The sequence below is a fragment of the Perognathus longimembris genome, chromosome 5 (assembly GCF_023159225.1).
Source record: "Perognathus longimembris pacificus isolate PPM17 chromosome 5, ASM2315922v1, whole genome shotgun sequence".
Classification (NCBI taxonomy): Eukaryota; Metazoa; Chordata; class Mammalia; order Rodentia; family Heteromyidae; genus Perognathus; species Perognathus longimembris.
The window spans coordinates 47,489,449-47,509,169 of record NC_063165.1 but is presented as its reverse complement, the minus strand read 5'-3'; the positions used below and the strand labels follow the sequence as shown (position 1 = coordinate 47,509,169).

At 38.7% G+C, this 19,721-nt stretch overlaps 3 protein-coding genes across 5 annotated transcripts in view; 2 read left to right on the top strand and 1 right to left on the bottom strand.

Annotated features, from left to right (window-relative positions):
* The window catches only part of Iqcb1 (IQ motif containing B1), a 37,069-nt gene extending 36,166 nt beyond the window's left edge, over nucleotides 1-903 (top strand). For all 3 annotated transcript variants that reach the window (XM_048346738.1, XM_048346739.1, XM_048346737.1), the window contains exon 15: nucleotides 355-903. In XM_048346738.1, coding sequence (XP_048202695.1) covers nucleotides 355-584 — 230 coding nt within the window. In that variant the 3' untranslated portion in view covers nucleotides 585-903. The remainder of the gene's footprint in view (nucleotides 1-354) is intronic.
* A 3,849-nt stretch (nucleotides 904-4,752) lies between these two features.
* The window catches only part of Golgb1 (golgin B1), a 53,770-nt gene continuing 38,801 nt past the window's right edge, over nucleotides 4,753-19,721 (top strand). The window contains exons 1-7 of the mRNA XM_048346742.1: nucleotides 4,753-5,007; nucleotides 11,390-11,484; nucleotides 12,204-12,356; nucleotides 12,564-12,716; nucleotides 13,935-14,063; nucleotides 15,893-16,018; nucleotides 18,623-18,745. Of these exons, the coding sequence (XP_048202699.1) occupies nucleotides 11,392-11,484; nucleotides 12,204-12,356; nucleotides 12,564-12,716; nucleotides 13,935-14,063; nucleotides 15,893-16,018; nucleotides 18,623-18,745 (777 nt within the window). The 5' untranslated portion in view covers nucleotides 4,753-5,007; nucleotides 11,390-11,391. The remainder of the gene's footprint in view (nucleotides 5,008-11,389; nucleotides 11,485-12,203; nucleotides 12,357-12,563; nucleotides 12,717-13,934; nucleotides 14,064-15,892; nucleotides 16,019-18,622; nucleotides 18,746-19,721) is intronic.
* LOC125351088 lies at nucleotides 4,789-6,317 on the bottom strand. The gene is made up of 2 exons (XM_048345826.1): nucleotides 5,637-6,317; nucleotides 4,789-5,606 (listed from the first exon to the last, which is right to left on the bottom strand). The coding sequence occupies exon 2, from the start codon at nucleotides 5,521-5,523 to the stop codon at nucleotides 4,789-4,791; it is 735 nt and encodes a 244-aa protein (XP_048201783.1). The 5' UTR covers nucleotides 5,524-5,606; nucleotides 5,637-6,317.

The window sequence follows — 19,721 nt, the reverse complement described above, 5'->3', positions numbered from 1 at the left end:
GACAATTTTATTTTTAAATTATTGCAAACATCATACAAAGGGTTTCATTGTGATATTTACAACATGCAGGTAATATTCTGCCCAATTCACCTCATCTTTACCAACATCCTTCCTCTCCCTTTCTTTTTAAAGTTGGTTTTCACTGTGCCATTTTCTATTTCCTTTTCTATGGGGGAGGTGGAAAGTATTTGAGTTTAAACTTATGAACAGCTGCAACTTCTGAAGAGTTACCTACCATCCATCTAGCCATGGTACTGGGAATCTTGTCCCCATCTGCTACAATTCTGTAGTTTCTCAGTTGCTACTTGTTTGGCACTGGACTCTTCTATTCACCATTTACCTTATTTATTACAGAGGCACCAAATCTGAAGGAGGCAGAAGGGAAAGAACCCGAGCATTTCCTAAGCAGGTCTGGGCCAGTAGCAGCCAAGGCCAAGCAGGCCCATTTCAACACACTGAAGCACATACAAGCACCCTGGTGGAAGAAGCTTGAGGAAGAACTAGGCGATGAGATTGATATTCAACAGGATGAGCTTAGCATAGAATTAGGAGCTTTATTCACTGGTGGGACCAAACCCCCCTAGAAGTTAACATGAAAACTGACACAAGTCCTGTATTTCACGAAATTTTGTTGATACTACCTCTGGCCCGCTGCTAGATGAGGGTTATCCTAACTCACTTTTTGCCAAAGGATTCTACCCAAACAAAAGTTGTAGGCACTAGGTAACAAGTTATCTACCTCTCTCAATTTTCTTATTATTCCAGACCCCTATTTCTAGTCTCATAAATGGACTTGTATAGCTTTTACTGTTGGACTAAATTCAGCATAGAATTCTATTGTTGATGTGAAATGGGAAATTTCTTTTCATTTGTTTTCCAACTAAAGGTTTTTTTCTAAATAAATATTTTCAACAGTTCTGAAAAACTTGTCAGGATTATTTCATCTTTTCACATGTTATTAAGAATTCTTGATTGTTATTGTTTGTTGGAGTTTCTTGGCCTTGAAGGTGAATACTATTAATAGGATTTGATGCCAGAAAAATCTCCAGATAAGACTTATCTTCTTAAACTAAGAATTACATAACCTTCTGTTTCCTTTTTTGTCTCTTTTGGGAATCTCAGAGATAAATACGTTTAATGTTTGTTATGATCATAGGTACCTATATGATTTGGCTGTAATCATTCCTAGTTTCCTTATTTACCCTTTATTATATTTTAATACTAGAATCCACTTCAATTTGTTTTTGTAACAATACGTAATTTAAGTTAAAACAAGTAAAAAGTATGACTCCATGATAAAGAACCTAGGGAGTTCTCTTTGTATAAGTGAGTGGAAATACCAGTATTTCTTGATGGAAATACTCAGTCCTATAATGTTATCTATTCTCTAAAAGTTAATTTTAGTGAAATGTCAGTCAAAACTCTAATTTTCATTCACAATGGAAAAGAATAAGCAGGTAAGTTTTCTGGTTTTACTTATAAGATAGAAAAATATAAAAATGTTGCCTTAATCTTAAAACAATACCAGAAATCTACATTTTTTAACCTATCAGATAGCTAAGCCCTCTAGCCAAGTAAACTGAGATGAGAACTAGTGTCTGCAAAATAATTTATTTCCCTTTATTAGAGTTCAAGAGAGAGATGACTAGTTAAGAAGAAACCAACTAAAATATATTTTTTTAATTCCTAAAGGCCAAATATGGGTAGCATGACCACTCAGAATATTTGGGAGTCCCAGATAATGTGCTCACAAAGAAAGTTGGGAGCAGCACCTGAAGTGGTCCCCTGACCCCCTTTGTGTGTACACCAGGCAAATGTGAGAGTATGCTGCGGAGTGCCATTCCCAAAGCATCACTTGCTTCCCAGTCTTCCTCTTGAGAACCCTAAACTGCTAAAAGAGAAAAGGCAATTGCCGAATTACATTGCATGTAAGAAAGGAATGGAGACAGAAACACTATCCCTGGGCAAAGTCAGATGCATTGTTGCTGAGAAGGAATATAAATTTAAAACATTTTTTGTCATTGAATGATTTATAGGAAAGTCTGAATATAGTTCACAATGATTTAGTTTGTCCCTCTCACCTTTCTTGTCTTCCCATCTTTGCTTTTTCTCCCCATTTCCTCCAGAAGACTCTGAACAAAGATTCAGAATTATGTGACATGTTTGGAAAGAATCCCTTAACAAGCTCTTTATTTTTTCAACTGTGTTTGCCTGTAAAAAAGCACCAATCTGGCTAATCTCACTGTGGAGTATCACCAGCAGCCCTGGCTTCACTGGAGGCCTTTACAAAGTCTGTAATCCTAGCATGCAGAAGCAGGATTGTGGATTCCCCACCAGCCTGTACTACTGTCTCAGAAAAGCTGGGGGAGGGGGGGAAGTGTCAAATAACTCATAAAAATGCACTCTGGATTATTTTCAGTCAAGGCCTTTGAAGAAGGCTCAATTTAGCACTTTAACTTTTCCATCCCATCTTCCCTAGTATTCACTGTAATTCTCACCAAATTCCTAGTCTGTGTCTACCAGAAGGTAGGACAGCCTCCCTCCCCCTGCAACCAGACAATTTTCTAATCTCTTCTTCCATAAGGAAGAGAATCATTACCATAAAACTGAAAAGATCAATTCCACATTTAAATGTTTAAACAGGTAAGTACACAGAAAGGTAAAGTTTGTATAAGTGTTCAATAGGACTCTCAGGTGATAGTTTATCTTCTGGAAACATAAGTGGTATGAGATTGGGACCTGAGCAAGTTGGGATAAATGTTAGGGGAAGAGGCAAGCTGAAAATACACTGGATTTAGAGTCCTGAGGATTTAGTAAGCTTGGAAAGTGTAGTGATCCCAACACTGATGCCATAGGTGACACTGACTGTCCTGTTGTCTCTAGCAGTATTCTGCATAAAAAAAGTAATAGTGGAAAAGACCAGTGGTTGGCTTAATCCAGGCTATGGGTTTGCTAGGGTTTGGAAACATCATGTACTGACAAAAGTCCTACAGCTCTGACATTGCACAGCTACTTGAAATCCTGCCCCTCACCATCGGACCTTGTGTAAATTACTTAAGCTCCTTAAGTTTATTGTATCACATATAAAATGAGGGTAATACTACATGCTTTATTGAATCAACAGATGGAGAGCACCCTCCTCTCAATATTTGTATGCTTTGAGGCCTGGAGATATAGCTGAGATAAAGAGAAAAAAATGTCTGTTTTTCTGGAATTGAGATTTAATCTAGTGAAGAGAGAGGAAATAAGTAGTATGTTGAGATGATAAAATGATTAGGGGAAGCAAAGAGGAAAAAATATATATGACATTGTTATATATGTGTAAATTATCCGAGAAGCCATATATTGAAGGATTGAATCTTGGAGTTTTTATTAGAGCATTAGCAGTCTGCAGGCAGCCAGTTGTAGCCGGAAGCCCACAAATACCCTTAACACTATCAGGAAACAGGCCAGAGAGGAAAGAAAGAACAAAAACAATACCAACAAACCAATCCAGCTCCAAGGGAGAGCTGACTTGGGACACCATGGTGAAGGGAGATGAGCCAGGAGAGAGGAAGCAGGATGCGAACATGGAGACAGTGTGGCATTGCGTCCTGCCACCTGAGCTGGGCTGACCCTAAACAGGGTCTGGGGCACAGGAAGCTCCCAGACACAGGTACTTGACTGACAGGTTCAGTAACCTATAGGCCATGTGCCCACCTTTGTCTCTTGGGATTCAGGAACACTTATCACCTGGGGATGGGACTTCCCTTCCTCCTAAGAATCCAGGCACACCCATCAAGACAAGATGCCAGATAGTACAACTCCGGCCATGTGGCCAATGATGGCGCCGGCCAGATCTGACCTCTATATTACAATTTAAAGTTTTAGATGGGTAGTTAGAAAAGACTTAACTGGTATTTGAACCTCAAAAGGTTATGTAACCAGTAGGGTAAGGGTGCACACTTAATGAGCTGACAGGGCTTGGTACACAATAAGATTCAGCATCTTCAAACTACTGCTATGAAGAAAGTGCCTGAAATGACAGATCGTGGGAGTTGACTGTTTCGCTGTTCTTTGCTTTCCTTGGAAGCCCAAAGGGCAAACGCGACTTCCTAGTCTTGCTAGAATCCATTAACTCACATTACACAAACGCCCTCCTGGGCTTCAGCTGCAGCTGAACCGCCACTTCTTCCGTTCATCACTATTCTCTCCCACACACTCACGTCCCTCACAGACATCGCCCAAACCTCTTTCTCACTGACACTCGGTTTTAGTCGGAAGTCTGCCACGGAGTCCGCTGTTCGTCTTTGGGCAAGATACTCGTCTGGTTCTGTGTTTGTTTGTTTTTTTTCCCCATCGCAAAATGCAATGATCGTACCAGGTGACGATTTTTTTTTTTTTTTTTTTTTTTTGCAAAACGCAGTGATCTTACCAGACGACTCACTCTTGGGCTCTATTATAACTCTACGAGCAGGTCACACAGCCCCGCTCCCTTCTCACAGCTCATCCAACCACCCTTAGGGCCGCTAGTGCCCTCGGTCCAAAGTCTCCACGGTTACAGAAAACCCAGCGGAGAAATTTAGAGCAACCGGAACCTGTGCCCCCCTCACCCCCCCTCACCCCCTTCACCCAGCAAACACCTGACCCGTCGCGGGACGTCCACCCTCTCCCCACTTCCGGCTCCTTAAAGATGCTCTTCCGGGTCACTTGTTCGCGAGTGACCCCGCCCTTCATCTATCTCTCCGAGCCCCTTGGCTGTCTCAGTGAGGAACCGAACGACTTGGTGGCCCTGATTGGCTGCTGTCACTAGTTACAAACAAGGCGTGCCTGGTCTCCGTGGTAACGCCCCGCCGATACCGTTGATTGGTTGATGTCATAATCCCACCTTCCGTCCCGACCGCGAGGGGTTGAGTCCCTGGCGGGGAGCGGCGCGGCGGTGGTATGTGTAGCGCTTGGGATTCCCGAGCTGACGTGGCTTAGATTGGGAAGGGGGCCGCTGGAGCCTCCGGCGGAAGCCGCTTCCAGGTGAGTGGAGGACGCTCCCCGACTGCTCCCTTCGGTGAGGTCGATAACGGCCACCCTGCCTCCGGGCCGGCGGGGACCGCCGGAGCCGCCGTACTCGAGTTGTCCTCCCCGCCCCTCCCGGATCCGGGCCGGGTCCGGTTCTTCTCCCGCCTCCCTTCCCCCTCCAAGCCTCGGTCTGGTCACCCTCACGCCTGTTTTTCCCTGCGGGAGAGTTTCCCAGTCTCCCTGCTCGGCCTCCGGGCATGTAGGCGCTGTCTGCCTCTGCCCAGGGGCTGTTTCTTCTCCCTCCGTGCGTCGGCAGAAGTCGCCCTGGTCAGTCAGTCCTCGCCCGGCCTTGACTCCGGTGTGCGGTCGACCTGCTAAAGCCGTCCTCGGTGCACCAACGAGGACGCAGGAGAGAACCCGTGCTCGGGCCCTAAACAAACTTAGTATCCCAAAGGGTTGAGGGGATCCGACCCAAACAAACCAAAGGTCCTGAGGGCGGAGATTGAAGGAACACTGGAGATGGTAATTCATTCGGCGGCCTATTGATTGGTCCTAGTATATGTTAAATTACTGGAAAGGGAGGAATACCTCCCTTTTCCCCTCCAACACACACACACACACACACACACACGCACGCACGCACGCACGCAAAAATCCTAGGAATCAGAGGTGAACACGCAGTCAGGGACTCCTATTAAAGTGATTTCTGGAAATCACTGTAAGGAAAAAGAACTTGATCTGGTCGTGTGGCGTATGTTTACTGTGCCTAACAGCCTTGTGAGCTGGCGGGTAAGGCCCCTGACCAATAAGGAATACATTTGTGGGACTTATTTAAAGAGCTCCAGTTGTTCTGTGGAGTCAGGACAATTTTAAGAATCCGAAAGAGGTTATTTAAAATCGTGGATAAGTACTTGGACTTTTGGAGGCAGTTGGAAGCTCGCCAGTCACTTAAAGGACCAGTTTCTAGTTCAGTAGACGACGGCAGAGAGGAGTTCTTTACAGAAGCATGAATTATTAACAAGATTTGGATGGTTAGTATGACTGTGATGTAGTTTGTTAAAAAAACAAACAAAAACAAGAGGATTTGGAATAGATACAGGAAAAAGATAATTTGGAAAAGTACTCAATAATTGCAAAGCCTGGGGAAGTAACCCTGTGTTGTAGGAGCCTTGCCTCCTGTTCAGGAGGCCCTGGACTCCATCCCCAACACCACTAGGAAAAACAAAACAAAAAGACATGGTACATTAACTGCTTCCTCCTTCCTTGACCGTGGAATGACTGAACATTTATAAAATTCTTTCTTCTTCACTAAATTTGTTTGACTATACGCAGGTTGTTTCAAATGCTTTATTTATTTATTTATTTATTTTTTGGCCAGTCCTGGGGCTTGGACTCAGGGCCTGAGCACTGTCCCTGACTTCTTTTTGCTCAAGGCTAGCACTCTGCCACTTGAGCCACAGCGCCACTTCTGGCCATTTTCTGTATATGTGGTGCTGGGGAATTGAACCCAGGGCCTCATGTATATGAGGCAAGCACTCTTGCCACTAGGCCATATCCCCAACCCCGTTTCAAATACTTTGAATTGTGTATATATACCTCTGTAAATATATTACATATAAAATGGAAATACAAACTTAAAATAATTAAATTTTAAAAATTCTTGCCCATAGGATAGGATACTTCCAACTAAAGATCACATAAGCTGGGCCCTGGTGGCTCACGCCTGTAATCCTAGCTACTTAGGAGGTTAAGATTTGAGGATCTCAGTTTAAAGCCAGGGGGCTGGAAAGTCTGTTAGACTCTTATCTCCAATTAACTACCAGAAACCAGAAGGGGGGCAGTGGCCCAAAGAGGTAGAGCACCAGCCTTGAGTGAAAGAGCTCAGGGACAGTGCTCAGGCCTTGAGCTCAAGCCCCATGACTAATAGAAAAAAAAAAAGTCACATGAAAGTGCCACCATGTTTTCTTCAAGAAGTTTGTTTGAATTCCTAAGAATTTCCTGAGGGAGGGTGGAGGGGGGCGCACATGGGGCAGAGTGGAACCTCCACTCTTATGTCATGCCAGCTCTTACAAAAAATAACCAGATAATTATCATTAGGAAATTTTATTTTACCTTATTTTATCTGCTGGTACTGGGGTTTGAATACAGAGCCTTCTGCTTGCTCATCTTGCTTGTTCAGAGTGCACCTCTGGCATAACTTTTCTTATATATAATTTGGAGATGGAATCTCATGGACTTTTCTTCATGAGTTACCTTATAATCATGATCCTCCTGAGTAGCTAGGATTGTAACCATAAGCCACCTGCACCCAGCTTCAGCTTGACTTTATTAAAGGGATATTAATATTACCTTTGATTATAAAATAAAATCTTAACTTCTCTTAGCTATTATGAATAAATTATCTGGGACACGTTTGACCACAGATCATTGTGTACCATTGTCTGTTAAGAACTCTTACATACAGTATGTACTTTTATTGTGGTGGAGGGAGTGGTATATTGGAGAAGGCTTTTAGGGACTTGCCTGCTTAGGTTGGCTTTGAACCATGATCCTGAGATCTCTCAACTTCCTGAGAGTATAGGTATGAGCCATGGGCATCCACCTGTGTATGCTTTTTGAGAACAGTAATTTCAATATTAAAGGATAGAATGTAGAAAGAGAATTTTCACCTGTCTCCTGACTTTTTCAATTACCCATTTCCCAGAAGTAAGCATGGTAGTTTTTCACTTTTCCTTAGGAAATGTTCTGATCATAGGGAGCACATTTATAATGTATACTTCTTTTTAATTGAATAATATTCTGCTGTTATGTATTTTTCACCACTTATCATATGCAGCTTGAATTAAAATCTGAAACTTGAAATGCTTTAAAATTTGAAACTTTTTGAGCACCCACATAATACCACAGTCAAAAATTCCATACCACAAAACCTTGTTTCATGCAGTATTTAAAAAATTATATTTTTCTTTAGACTGTGTGTACAAGGCATATATGAAACAAGTGAAATTTATGTTTAGACTTGATTCTGTCCCCAAGACATCTCATATATACACAAATGTTACAAAAAAAGAAAAATCAGAAATACTTCTTGTCCCAAACATTTTGGTCAGGAATACTCAACCTCAACCTGTATTAAGTATTTTTTAAATATACATTAGTATAAAACTTCATCATTCTTTTAAAAGGCTATAGATAGCTTCAGATAGCTGTCCCCTGTTGATGGGCATTTTTATTATTTAGTAGGTTATTTTCTTAATGGCTCTGGAATCTAAATTCAGGGCTTCATGTCAAATATTCTACCATTTGAGCCTTTAAACAGACATGTAGAATTCAATATTTAATTGTGGGCATTGCTTTAGTAAGCATCGATATACTAGTGTGTGTCTGTGAGCCTATCTGTGTTAAGCAAGTAATGTGGAATTATTTGTAGTCTCTTTATTATGGATTATACTCGTTCGGTCTATGTACTGCTCAAAAACAATGCCTCTAAAACTGTTAACATAGTGCACTCTTGCCTGTTTTCAGTCTGACTGAAAAATACATATTAGGTAATAAAATATGCTCAGAAAATGCTCTTGTAGATCTCCACTATCCAAGGTGCTTTGTTGAACAGTGCCACTGGACAAATTACTTAATTCCCATTTGCTTTAGTTTGCCTACTTTAAAATTAGAGATATTGGTTTGTCCCTTAAGGTTTTCAGAATAAAAAGAGTTAAATAATGAGGATAAGCTACACGTAAACCAACTGGAGCAATGCTAGATGAGTAGTGATATGTATAAGGTATAGCTACCATTTACTTGTAAGTTTATGTAATGCAAATAGTCATTTTGTGTTGTAATAATTTTTTAAAAAACACCTCATACATGAAGTCTTTTTCTCTTGAAGAAGTTAGGCCTTTTCAACTGTGAAGTCTGCCACAGTTGGGAATTGCACATTCACCAGGCAGTAGCTCAGCATGTTCTTCTGTCCTCTGAGTTACCTGCAGATTGGTGGTAGGATGAAAAGCTTCATCAGACTTACATTCTGTACTATTGGCAAGACTATAGGTAGTAATATGTTCTTTCATCAGAAAGTTTATAATGTCTGGCTTCTGCTTTTTATCACTTATCAGTTGTTGATGCTCAGTGTGTAGATCCCTGAGTTCATTAGAGTTTGCAAAATGTCCAAATAGCTGGCTTTATTAGTTGGAATAATTTTGTATGGAGAGAAATCCCCTTATCTACTACTTTCAGAATGATAAAGTTCAAATTTTAAAAGGCCAAGATAATTAAGGCTGAGTGGCTCACACCTGTAATCTTAGCTATTCAAGAAGCTGATATCAGATATCAGAGACTGTTGTATGCCTGTCATGCCTGTCATTGCAGTAATGATGGAAAACATAAAATAGGAAGTTCATGGTCCTAACAAGGGCCTGCAGAAGAAAAAAGACCCTGTCTCAAAATAACCTGTGCAAAAAAGGGCTGGAGTCATGACTCAGTGATTGAGTGCCTGTCTAGCAAGTGTGAAGCCCAGAATTCAAACACTAGTATCACCCCACAGAAAAGACAATTGACTCAGATGGCAACTACTTTTTTATTATAAACTTAAGTATTGAAGTTAGTTTGTGGATTTCAGTTGTTGAAATCCTTATGAACTCAGCCCGTGGGGACTTGCACAGTTTGGCTCCTAGATACTTTTTTTTTTTTTTGCCAGTTCTAGGGCTTGAACTCAGAGCCTGAGCTCTGTCCCTGGGCCTCTCTGTGCTTAAGGCTTAGTGCTCTATCACTTGAGCCAAAGCACCACTTTTGGCTTTTTCTGAGTATTTTATTGGTGATAAGAGTCTCATGGTTTCCTGGATACTTTTGGCATGACTTCAGTATTATTTGATAGCTTCCTTGCTAACTTGTATGACAAGATGTTTCAGACTTACTTTGGACATTTCCTACTTTAGAAGTAGAATCAGCCATTTCTCTATTTAACTTATTAGCATATATTAGTTATGCAGGCATTGAGAAGATTAAACTCCAGACTGACTCATATTCCACTAATTTCTTTATTAATGGTTCTTTTTTCCACTCCAGACTCCAATCCAGGATGTTACATTACATTTAGCTCACTTTTATCTTTCTTTAAAAAAAAGATAATTGTAGTCACGTGCAAAGTGTTAAGAATTTAGAGATCCCATGTATGAATTGTCTCGTTCTCCCTAGTGGTATTTTTTAAAGTATTATATTATAATGGAAAACAAGATAGTGATGTGAATGCATTTTTATACATATTTAAGGTTGCTGTTTTTTCTTGATTTTTGGTAGCTTACATGTTTAAGAATGGACCCATTTTACCTACTTTCGTGAATTATAAACACACGGTTGTTTGTGGTATTTCACTATTCTCTGAATATCTGTTAGATTAGTAGTACTAGGAACTTCATCTTTTATTATGTCATTAATTCATGTCTTTTCTTATACTTTTTGTTGGCTAGACTGGTTAGACCTTTATCATCTCCATTATCTTTCCAAAGAGCCACATTTGGACTTGTTGATTTTATCTTTTTCAATTTTACTGATTTCTTCTCCTTTTCTGCTTACATTGGTTTTAATCTGCTTTTTCCCCATAATTTCTCATAGAAGAAGCAAAAGTACCAGATTTTTTCTTCTTCATACATACACAGTTAATACTACACATTTATGACATTGATTATATTTAACTTTCAGTGAAATCACATGGTTTGTTAGCAAAGCTTTCTGAAAGAATAAAAGATGTAAAAGGGGACACATAAAAAGAAATTTATTGAATCATGTGATTTATTTAAAACACAGGAGAAACTGGCATGGGGAAAAAACACTAAAAATTTATGTTTATAAATAAAACTATGATGAAGGAAAGGCCATTAAGGATAACTTTTAAGTTGTACTTAATTCCCAGGTGCTGATGGCTCATGCTTGTAATTCTAGCTACACAGGAGGCTGAGATTTGAGGATTGTGATTCAAAGCCAGCCCGGGCAGGAAAGACCATGAGACTCTTATCCTCAATTAACAATCAGATAATAGGAAGAGGAGCATTGGTTCAAGTGGTAGAATGCTAGCCCTTCAGCAAAAGAGCTCAGGGAGAGCATCCTAAGTTCAAGTCCCATGACCAACCCCCACCCCCAAAAAAAAGATGTACTTATGTACTTAATTATGTACTTATATTTAAGTATTCTTTTGTTTTATTTTTAAAACAATAGTGATTACAAATTGTGTAGAATAGTGGACAGCTGTACTATACATACTCAAATAGCATCATCAGGCTGCCCACAGTCATGTGCATGATACCTATCACTTGCACAGTTTTCTTATGGGTGATATAGTTTACCAATATAGAAATAATTTGTGTTTATTTCACTGATTCTTACATTTTCTTCTCTTTCTCTATAGAAATGCTGAGCCGATTATCAGGATTAGCAAATATTGTTTTACATGAATTAGCAGGAGATAACACAGATCAGAATATGACTGCTCCTTTAGCTCCTGTGAGTAGTTTTGTTCTGACTTAACAAGATATACATCTGTGTTCTTTAGAGGAAACAAATTTAAGGTAGATGAATATGAGCAGAATCATTTGTACAAAATGGAGGTAAAGACTAAGAAAAATGTTAACATGTTGTGAATGACCTTCAGAGATGGAGGCTAAGCCCCTAATGAGATTTGAAAGATCTTTCTCTTTTTCTCACGGTACCTGTTTAATATCAGATGATTTTAAGTCCTCTTCCTTTTCCTAGGGTACACACTCCTGTTCCATAGGAAAAGTTAAATTGGAAGAAGGGAGAACTTGAGCATCATTTAGGTTTGAGAGTATCTCTTTACTCTTGTAAATTCATTTACCACTTTTCTTACAGCCTGTATTTTCTGAGGGTCATAAAAAGAATCAAAAGAAGTGTGCTGAAAGTCAAGCAGTTATGCCTAATGGTTAAGAAAGTTTTATTTCACTCCCTTACATTTTGAATTCTTCTACCTAAGGGTCTGTGATCTTTGCTTCCTTTTTTATTTGCTCTTTGGTAAAATTGGGATAATAATCCCAATATACATATAATAATTTAGGCTACAATGACTTTTGGTGGCTGAGTTAAAGTATTTTAATTTTCCAAATATGAGTTGGGAAAAAATAAGATGCAGTTGTTGGAATGAAAAACTGTATCTGAAGTTAATACCTTTTCGCTCATACCTTTACAATTCCCTGTCTAAATATTAGGAACTACCCCAGGAATCAGACATGGAGTTTAATAATAGAACACAAGAGGATGTTCTGGAGCAGCTGGCTTACACAGAGCAGTTGGTGGTGGAACTAAAAGATACTATTAGACAAAAGGATATTGAACTACAGCAAAAGGATGAACTTCTCCAGGTATTATTTCCCCCACTCCACATTTTTTGCATAGTATTTGATAAAGACATATACCATTTACTTATATTTTTTCTTTATATTAGAGTATCTGATTCTTATTTCCTTAATATTGTAATATTATGCTTACTGAAAATAACCTCAGTCATGTGCTGATGTGTCAAAATGGTGAATTAACATGTATTTATCATCAGTATTGTTCTCTTGCAGGAAGAAAGGAAAGCTGCTGATAACAAAATTAAAAAATTAAAACTACATGCAAAGGCCAAATTAACTTCTCTGAATAAACACATAGAAGAAATAAAGGCACAAGGAGCGACTGCTCTGCCTACAGAACCTCAGTCAGAGGACTCATTCTCCAAGGTAGGAATACTAGATATCATGTATTTTCTGAATCACGAAAGGCTTCCAGTATAGCAGATACTAACCACATACATTTTTGGTGGCAAAATACAGCACTAGGCTGGGAATGTTGCTTAGTGGTAGAATGCTCACTGCATGCATTTGATTCTTCAGTACCACATACACAGAAAAAGCTGGAAGTAGAGCTGTGGCTCAAGTGGTAGAGTGCTAGACTTGAGCAAAAGAAGCTCAGGGACGGAGTTCAAGCCCCAAGATTGGCAATAAATGAACAAACAAAAAAATACACCAAATGCTGTCCTTTTTCATGGAGCTTGTACTTGCTGAACTTTAGTGCACTACACATTGAGAATAAAAGATGATCTCTAAGGTTTCTTTATGCTCTGAAATTCTTCAGTTGATTGACTTAATACAAAACTTTTATGTCCTCCAGTGGCTACACAGTGGAGGGGATTTTTTTTGGGGGGGCAGGGGCAATTATGTGCTGAATCATCCAGATTTCCATGAACTGTCCATCCATAATGGAAGCTTTTTAGGTTTATGAGTTCTATCATCAAAATGATGTCCTGTTAGAAATACAAAAAGGACTAAAGAATGCTGCCTTTTGAAAACTAGAGCAGTGGTCTAGTACTAACTTTCATGATCTTTTATGATTAAACTCACCGATTCTTTCAAAACTTCCCCTTATACTTTGTACTTCCAATAAGCAGAACTAGGTTAACTTAGGGATTTAATAGGGAGAAACTCTGGTTTCTAAGGAAGAGCTTTTGGGGAAAATATAAGCTATTGAAATATTTGGATTGTTTTTCAGTAGTCTTTGTAATGTTTTGTACCTCATTTAACACAGCAAGACTGTGAGTAACCTAAAGTTGAATCTTGCACTGATTGGTTATATTTCAGACTAAAGTTGTCAGAATGAGACATTTCTTCTAATTTTTGACTTCCCTATAGTATCTTCCTGCCTTTGGGCACTGTTCAACGTTTTTACATAGCTATTTGCTGTATTATCCAGAGTTTATATCTATTCTCTGGGGGAAGGTAGCTGTCATAGGAGCTACTTACTCATAATAAAACTAGGAAACTTGGAGATTCTGTACTTTATTTTACTCCCAATTGTTTACTAAAACTATAATTAAATGACTGTAAGGAATAGATTTAAAAATTAAATATTTATGCATATATACTATAATTATTTTAAGCCAGAGTCTATTGCATTTGCAGCATAATAAGAGTTCTTTGGAAGAGGAGATGGAAGTAGAAAAGATAAAACATGACCTCCAGGAGAAGGAGAAACTTATTAGCACTTTGCAAGCCCAACTTACCTGTGCACAGGCGGAACAAGTTGCACAGGTAGGGATGTAACTTACCATATTGTCAGTGCATCATTATGGCAAATAGTTTTTTATAGATATTCCCCAAGATTACCTATCTTTTTATCTTTCTGTCCCTTTTTTGTCATATCCACTCCCTGTTAATTTCAAGTCTAATAATTTTATTAAACTATGTATTGGGGTCTGTCATTCTTAGTTGGTATTTGTTTTGGTTTTTTTTTTTTTGGCCAGTCCTGGGCCTTGGACTCAGGGCCTGAGCACTGTCCCTGGCTTTCTTTTTGCTCAAGGCTAGCACTCTGCCACTTGAGCCACAGCGCCCCTTCTGGCCGTTTTCTGTATATGTGGCGCTGGGGAATCGAAAGTAGGGCTTCATGTATGGGAGGCAAGCTCTCTTGCCACTAGGCCATATCCCCAGCCCCCAGTATTTGTTGATGCTAATAACTTGCCCTTTTTTCTTTATCTTTTTCTTTTTCATGGTACTGTAGTTTGAACTCAGGGTCTCTTACTTGCTCAGCTCGTTTGCTCAGCTTGGTGTTCTACCACCGAGCCTACCTCCAGCCCTGCTTTTTGCTGGTTATTTGAGATGGAATCTAATGAACTTTTCTGCATGGGCTGTATTGGAGCAATGGTCTTCCAGATCTCAGCTTCTGGAGTAGGTAGAATTACAGATGTGAACCACTAGTATCTGGCTTCTTTTCTATTTTTATTTTTGGCAGTACATGAATTTGAATTCAGGACCTTGCACTTATTAGGCAGACATTCTTTGAATATATAATTATTTTTTTCCAGGAATTTCTTGAATTATATAGATGGTAGTTTTTTTTTAATCTGTTTCCTTGCTTTGGTTTTCATCTTTGGGGACATCTTATATTTGTATCTCAGTCTTCAACTGTTACCAATATTCCTCATTTTCCTTAGTTGATTTTTAGTCTTCATTAAATTGTCAAATTTCTTTTTATTTTACTTAAAGCATTCTTTTTTTGCATTATCTTTGTGTTTCTTATTTAGTCTTCATATCTAGAAGGAATTTTATTTGTTTTGTGTTAAGATCTTGTTATGTAGCCAATAGTCTCCTCATCTTCTGTCTCTGGCTTCTAAGTTGCTGGAATTGACAGGTGTTTACCACTGTGCCCATGCTTTTCTTTTCTTTTCTTGTATGTGGGGGGCAGGAGGGCAGGAGAAAGGGATGCTAGAAATGAAACCGAAGGCCTTATTCATGCTAGGTAACTGGTCTACCACTGAATTATGATTTTATTCCTGAGCAATTTCTTCTGTCCTTATCCCTGTCCTAAGGAGAAACCAGAGAGGCTAGATTGCTTTATTCCCTACAGGGGATGCCTTACACTTTCTCGGTATTGTGAATAGGAAAGAACTGATGCTTCCTACAGCTTGCCAGATGTTCATTCCAACTCGTATATTTCGGCTACCTTAGAAATTTCCTGTTCTCCAGGCCATTGGCTATTACTTTGTCACTGCCTTCTTCCATAGATTAACATCATGCAAGATCTCAGCCTTCTGAGTAGCTAGCTGGCAGTAATGTACTCTTACTTGCTTATATTTTAGAATCTGTAGGACAATTTTTGCACTTTTATTGGAAATATTCATGTTTGGGCATGCTATCTAATTCTGAATTGGTTCAATTCAGAGAAATTGAAAAAATTGCGCTATTGCTTTAGTCTTCCTCTGACAAATTTTTCTTCAAAATCACAGTACATCCAATTCCCTTTTGTGATAAGTAGAAGTTAGAAGGATATGTGGTATTTCAGGAAAATGAAAAAAAGGAAGTAAAAAACTTTAAAATGCTAATCTTTTTACTAAAGTAAATACTTTTTCCTTCTGTGCCTTCAGTTTGATAAGATTTCTGCAGATATGGAAGAATTTGTACTGATGAAGCAGCAGCTTCAGGAGAAGGAGGAACGCATTAGCACTTTGGAAAACCAGCTCAGCCAGACACAGGCAGAGCAAGCTGCACAGGTAGGAGCAAAGGATAATCGTGAAATCCAAAGTGTTAGTACATGGCAAATCAGTTCAGAGAGTCTTTTTTAAAAGCCTAGTACATCAAAGCATAGACTTAAAAAAAAAAAACCTAATAGATCAAAGCCAGACTGTTAAAAGCCAAGGTACAGATTAGAAGTAGGAGAGGTAAGTATGTCTTGGAACTCTAGAAAGCTTCAAAAAAATCTTATTTACAGTGATGCATTTACCATACCTGAACTGGTGACTGTTTCGTAGTTCTTAATAGCACACTAATTCACTGTCATAGGAATGGGCTCGTGTTGAACTCAAGAGAAACTGGTAGGGGGCTGGGGATATGGCCTAGTGGCAAGAGTGCTTGCCTCGTATACATGAGGCCCTGGGTTCAATTCCCCAGCACCACATATACAGAAAATGGCCAGAAGGGGCGCTGTGGCTCAAGTGGCAGAGTGCTAGCCTTGAGCAAAAAGAAGCCAAGGACAGTGCTCAGGCCCTGAGTCCAAGCCCCAGGACTGGCCAAAAAAAAGAAAGAAAGAAACTGGTAGAGAAACTAAAAGGAATATAAATAATTAGGACCTTTGCCCACAAATTAAATCTTAGTGGGAAGATATATTTTAATCAGGTTACTCAGGGAGCATGTAATGTAAAAATAATACAGGTTATATGATCCCTAGTTAAATGGCACTGATTTGTGTTGCTGTTCTTCATATTTATTTCTACTCCAGAGCTAAACTATTTGAACTGACATCCTCAACTCTTTTTCTAAAATTTCTGTTAACCACCCGCCTCTGTTTTTTTTTCTCTTGAGGATGCTTTTTGATCATGACACATTTTATCATCAAAGTACCTTTGTAATTATTCTTTAGATGTTGATAACTTGTAGTAAGTGATACTTTCTGTCATATCAATGGCATATATTGTGTATAACTTTAATAATATACCATGAAATCCTTAATTTTATCCTATTGGCCTTTACTGTGTCCTTTTTTTATTTTTTGCCAGTCCTGGGGCTTGAGCTCAGGGCCTAAGCACTGTCCCTGGTTTCTTTTTGCTTAAGGCTAGCACTCTACCACTTGAACCACAGTACCACTTTTAGCTTTTTTCTCTATATGTAGTGCTGAGAAATCGATCCCAGGGTTTCATGTATACAAGGCAAGCAGTCTACCACTAGGCCATAGTCCCCGCCCTACTATGTCCTTTTTATGTAGCTCAATATGCAGTATAGGACGGAGAAACATAATACATGATTTTTTTTTTACCTAAAAAATGCTTGAAATATAGAAAAATCAAAGTCCATAGAAATGTTAACAGTTCCATCATAACACAAACTACTCCAAATAAGTGCCAAAGGAAACCATATTAGCTTTTTGTTTTTTTGGAGCTGAGGACTGAACTCAGGGCCTTGCACTTGCGTCCACTGAGCTAAATCCCCAACCTTACAAACTACATTGAAAACAAAGTATTTTGAGAGTTGACAAACTTCATGGTGACATATGACCATTAAAGAAGGTAACATGAAGAAGCTGAGATTTAAGTAAAACCGTGAGGGATAGATAATAGATGAGCCTGGAGGAAGGCATTCTCATTGTGAGGAAGGGTGTAAGCAAAGCATCAGAGAAGATAAAGAATAGAGTACATTTAAGGGAAGAGGTATTAGTTATGTTTGGCTGGGAAAGAGGAGTCTAATGAGTGCCTGTACACTTAGATGCAGGATTTCAAATGCATAGTCAGGTCAGAGTCCAGATAATCAAAAATTATATGGGTTTTTGAAAAATCTATCAAGGAAGAGAACCCTATTCAATTCAGGGTGTCACAAAGTAAAGAAATCAGCACTAGCTGAAGATCAGCAAGTTGAGAGATGGTCAATATGCTCCACCATAGATCTTAAAGAAATGAAAAAGCAGGCGCCACAGTACAAAACCAAACAAAAAGATTGCTACTGAACAGATCACTACCAACCCATTTATTTCCATTTCATTCTAGTAAGAACCACTTAAAATGCCCATGTTCTAGAAGCCTACAAGTAGTGACAACTGAAAATAGATTCCTGGGGAGGTAGTTTGGGTTTGGAAACATATTCAGTTCTTTGGTAAAAGTAGCCTTTTCCAAAGAAGACTAGAAACAGATTTGTATTTCCAGTTGCAGAGAATCTTGAGTAAGAGACTCGTTAGCTTGGCTTTTCTCTTATATTTAATGAGAATATTATTGAAAATTGTTGAGCATGAATTGTGATACTCTTGAAAGAAGTGCACAGGATTTAAGAGGAACATACATTAATGTTCTTAGAGAAAAAAATACATTCAAACATATATTCAAAACATTTCTAGTACCACAAAAAAAGGAATTTATAATCAAAATTTATACTTAGGTGGGCTTCTAATATGAATAGGATTTCTCTTACGTTTGGAAGCTATTGTCAGGCCTGTCTTTCTTCCTTGATATTCAACACTGAATTCTCATTCTTGACTTTTAAAATTGAATTCTTAACAAAAATAAATGTCTGTCTGTTTTTAGTATCTGTCTTTTGGAGAGTAGTCTGTAGAATTTATTTGTGAAATATTTGGGGAATGTAACTTGTATAGTTTCTCTGGTATGTGTCTTCAGTTGAGTTCCATGCAGCAGGTGGTCCGAGAGAAAGATGCCCGCTTTGAAACACAAGTTCGTCTTCATGAAGATGAGCTTCTTCAGTTAGTAACCCAGGCAGATGTGGAAACAGAGTTGCAACAGGTGTGTTGCTCACACGCAATAGAATGATTGATGTTTTAGTTAACATATAATCAAGACATCACAACGGTTTTTTTAACCAGTACCCTTTTCCACTGTTCTCTACTCATTCTTACCATGCTCCTTATTGGCTTCTTTTTGGTGTCCTTGTTTTCTGTTGCATATCATTTTTCTCATCCTCACCTTGCGTCTTACTCTAATCAGGTGTTGGAACTCCACAGCTGAGTTTAACTGGGAACACAGAGTAGTCAGAAATTTGGCACTCTTCAGTTTGCTGGTTGTAACTACTCTCATGCATTAATAGCCCGTCCACATCAATGAAGTCAGTTTTAAACTTTCAAAAAATTGGAGATGGAAAAGAGTCATTTTGAATTCATAGTATTTTATTAACTCAATAATTCTTTCTTTTTAATTGATTGAGTAGATTTTGAAAATTGACTTCATTGAGTTGACTATCTAGTAACTAACACACAGGCATTTATTTTCACTTAGTATGTAGTGAATAACGGTACTAAAAGTCACTACAGTGGCACTTTATATTTGATGTTTGTTTTTGAGGACACACTTCTTCCACATTCTAAACAGTCCTTCAGAATATACCACAAAGTGGACTTTTAGAACACAATACTTGATTTTAAATAGGGTATTAATTTTATGCAGGTATGGTTGATTGATGTGTTTAGTGAATGTTTTTCAATTACCTTTCTTATGCATGAAAGCAGAAAAAAAGTTGTTCTTGTTCTCATTCATAGGTGAACATGTTACCTATGTTATTTAGGTAAAAAATGTGAACTGTGTATAGTTTTGAAAGTGGCTGCATATGGTTTTCTCTCCATTATTAGAAGGACTCACTTGCATCTGAGCTTGGTTGTTGGGCATTTTTGCTGCTGCTGGGTGGGGAGTATGGCATGCTGGTGTCCCCCATCTTTGGTTTCTTGTCTTCCACATCCCAAAACATCACAACAGAAACCTACATGAC

Bases quoted from the DNA above. Each gene is read 5' to 3' on its own strand.
- LOC125351088 (XM_048345826.1), bottom strand. From the start codon at position 5,523: ATGAATTACCATCTCCAGTGTTCCTTCAATCTCCGCCCTCAGGACCTT.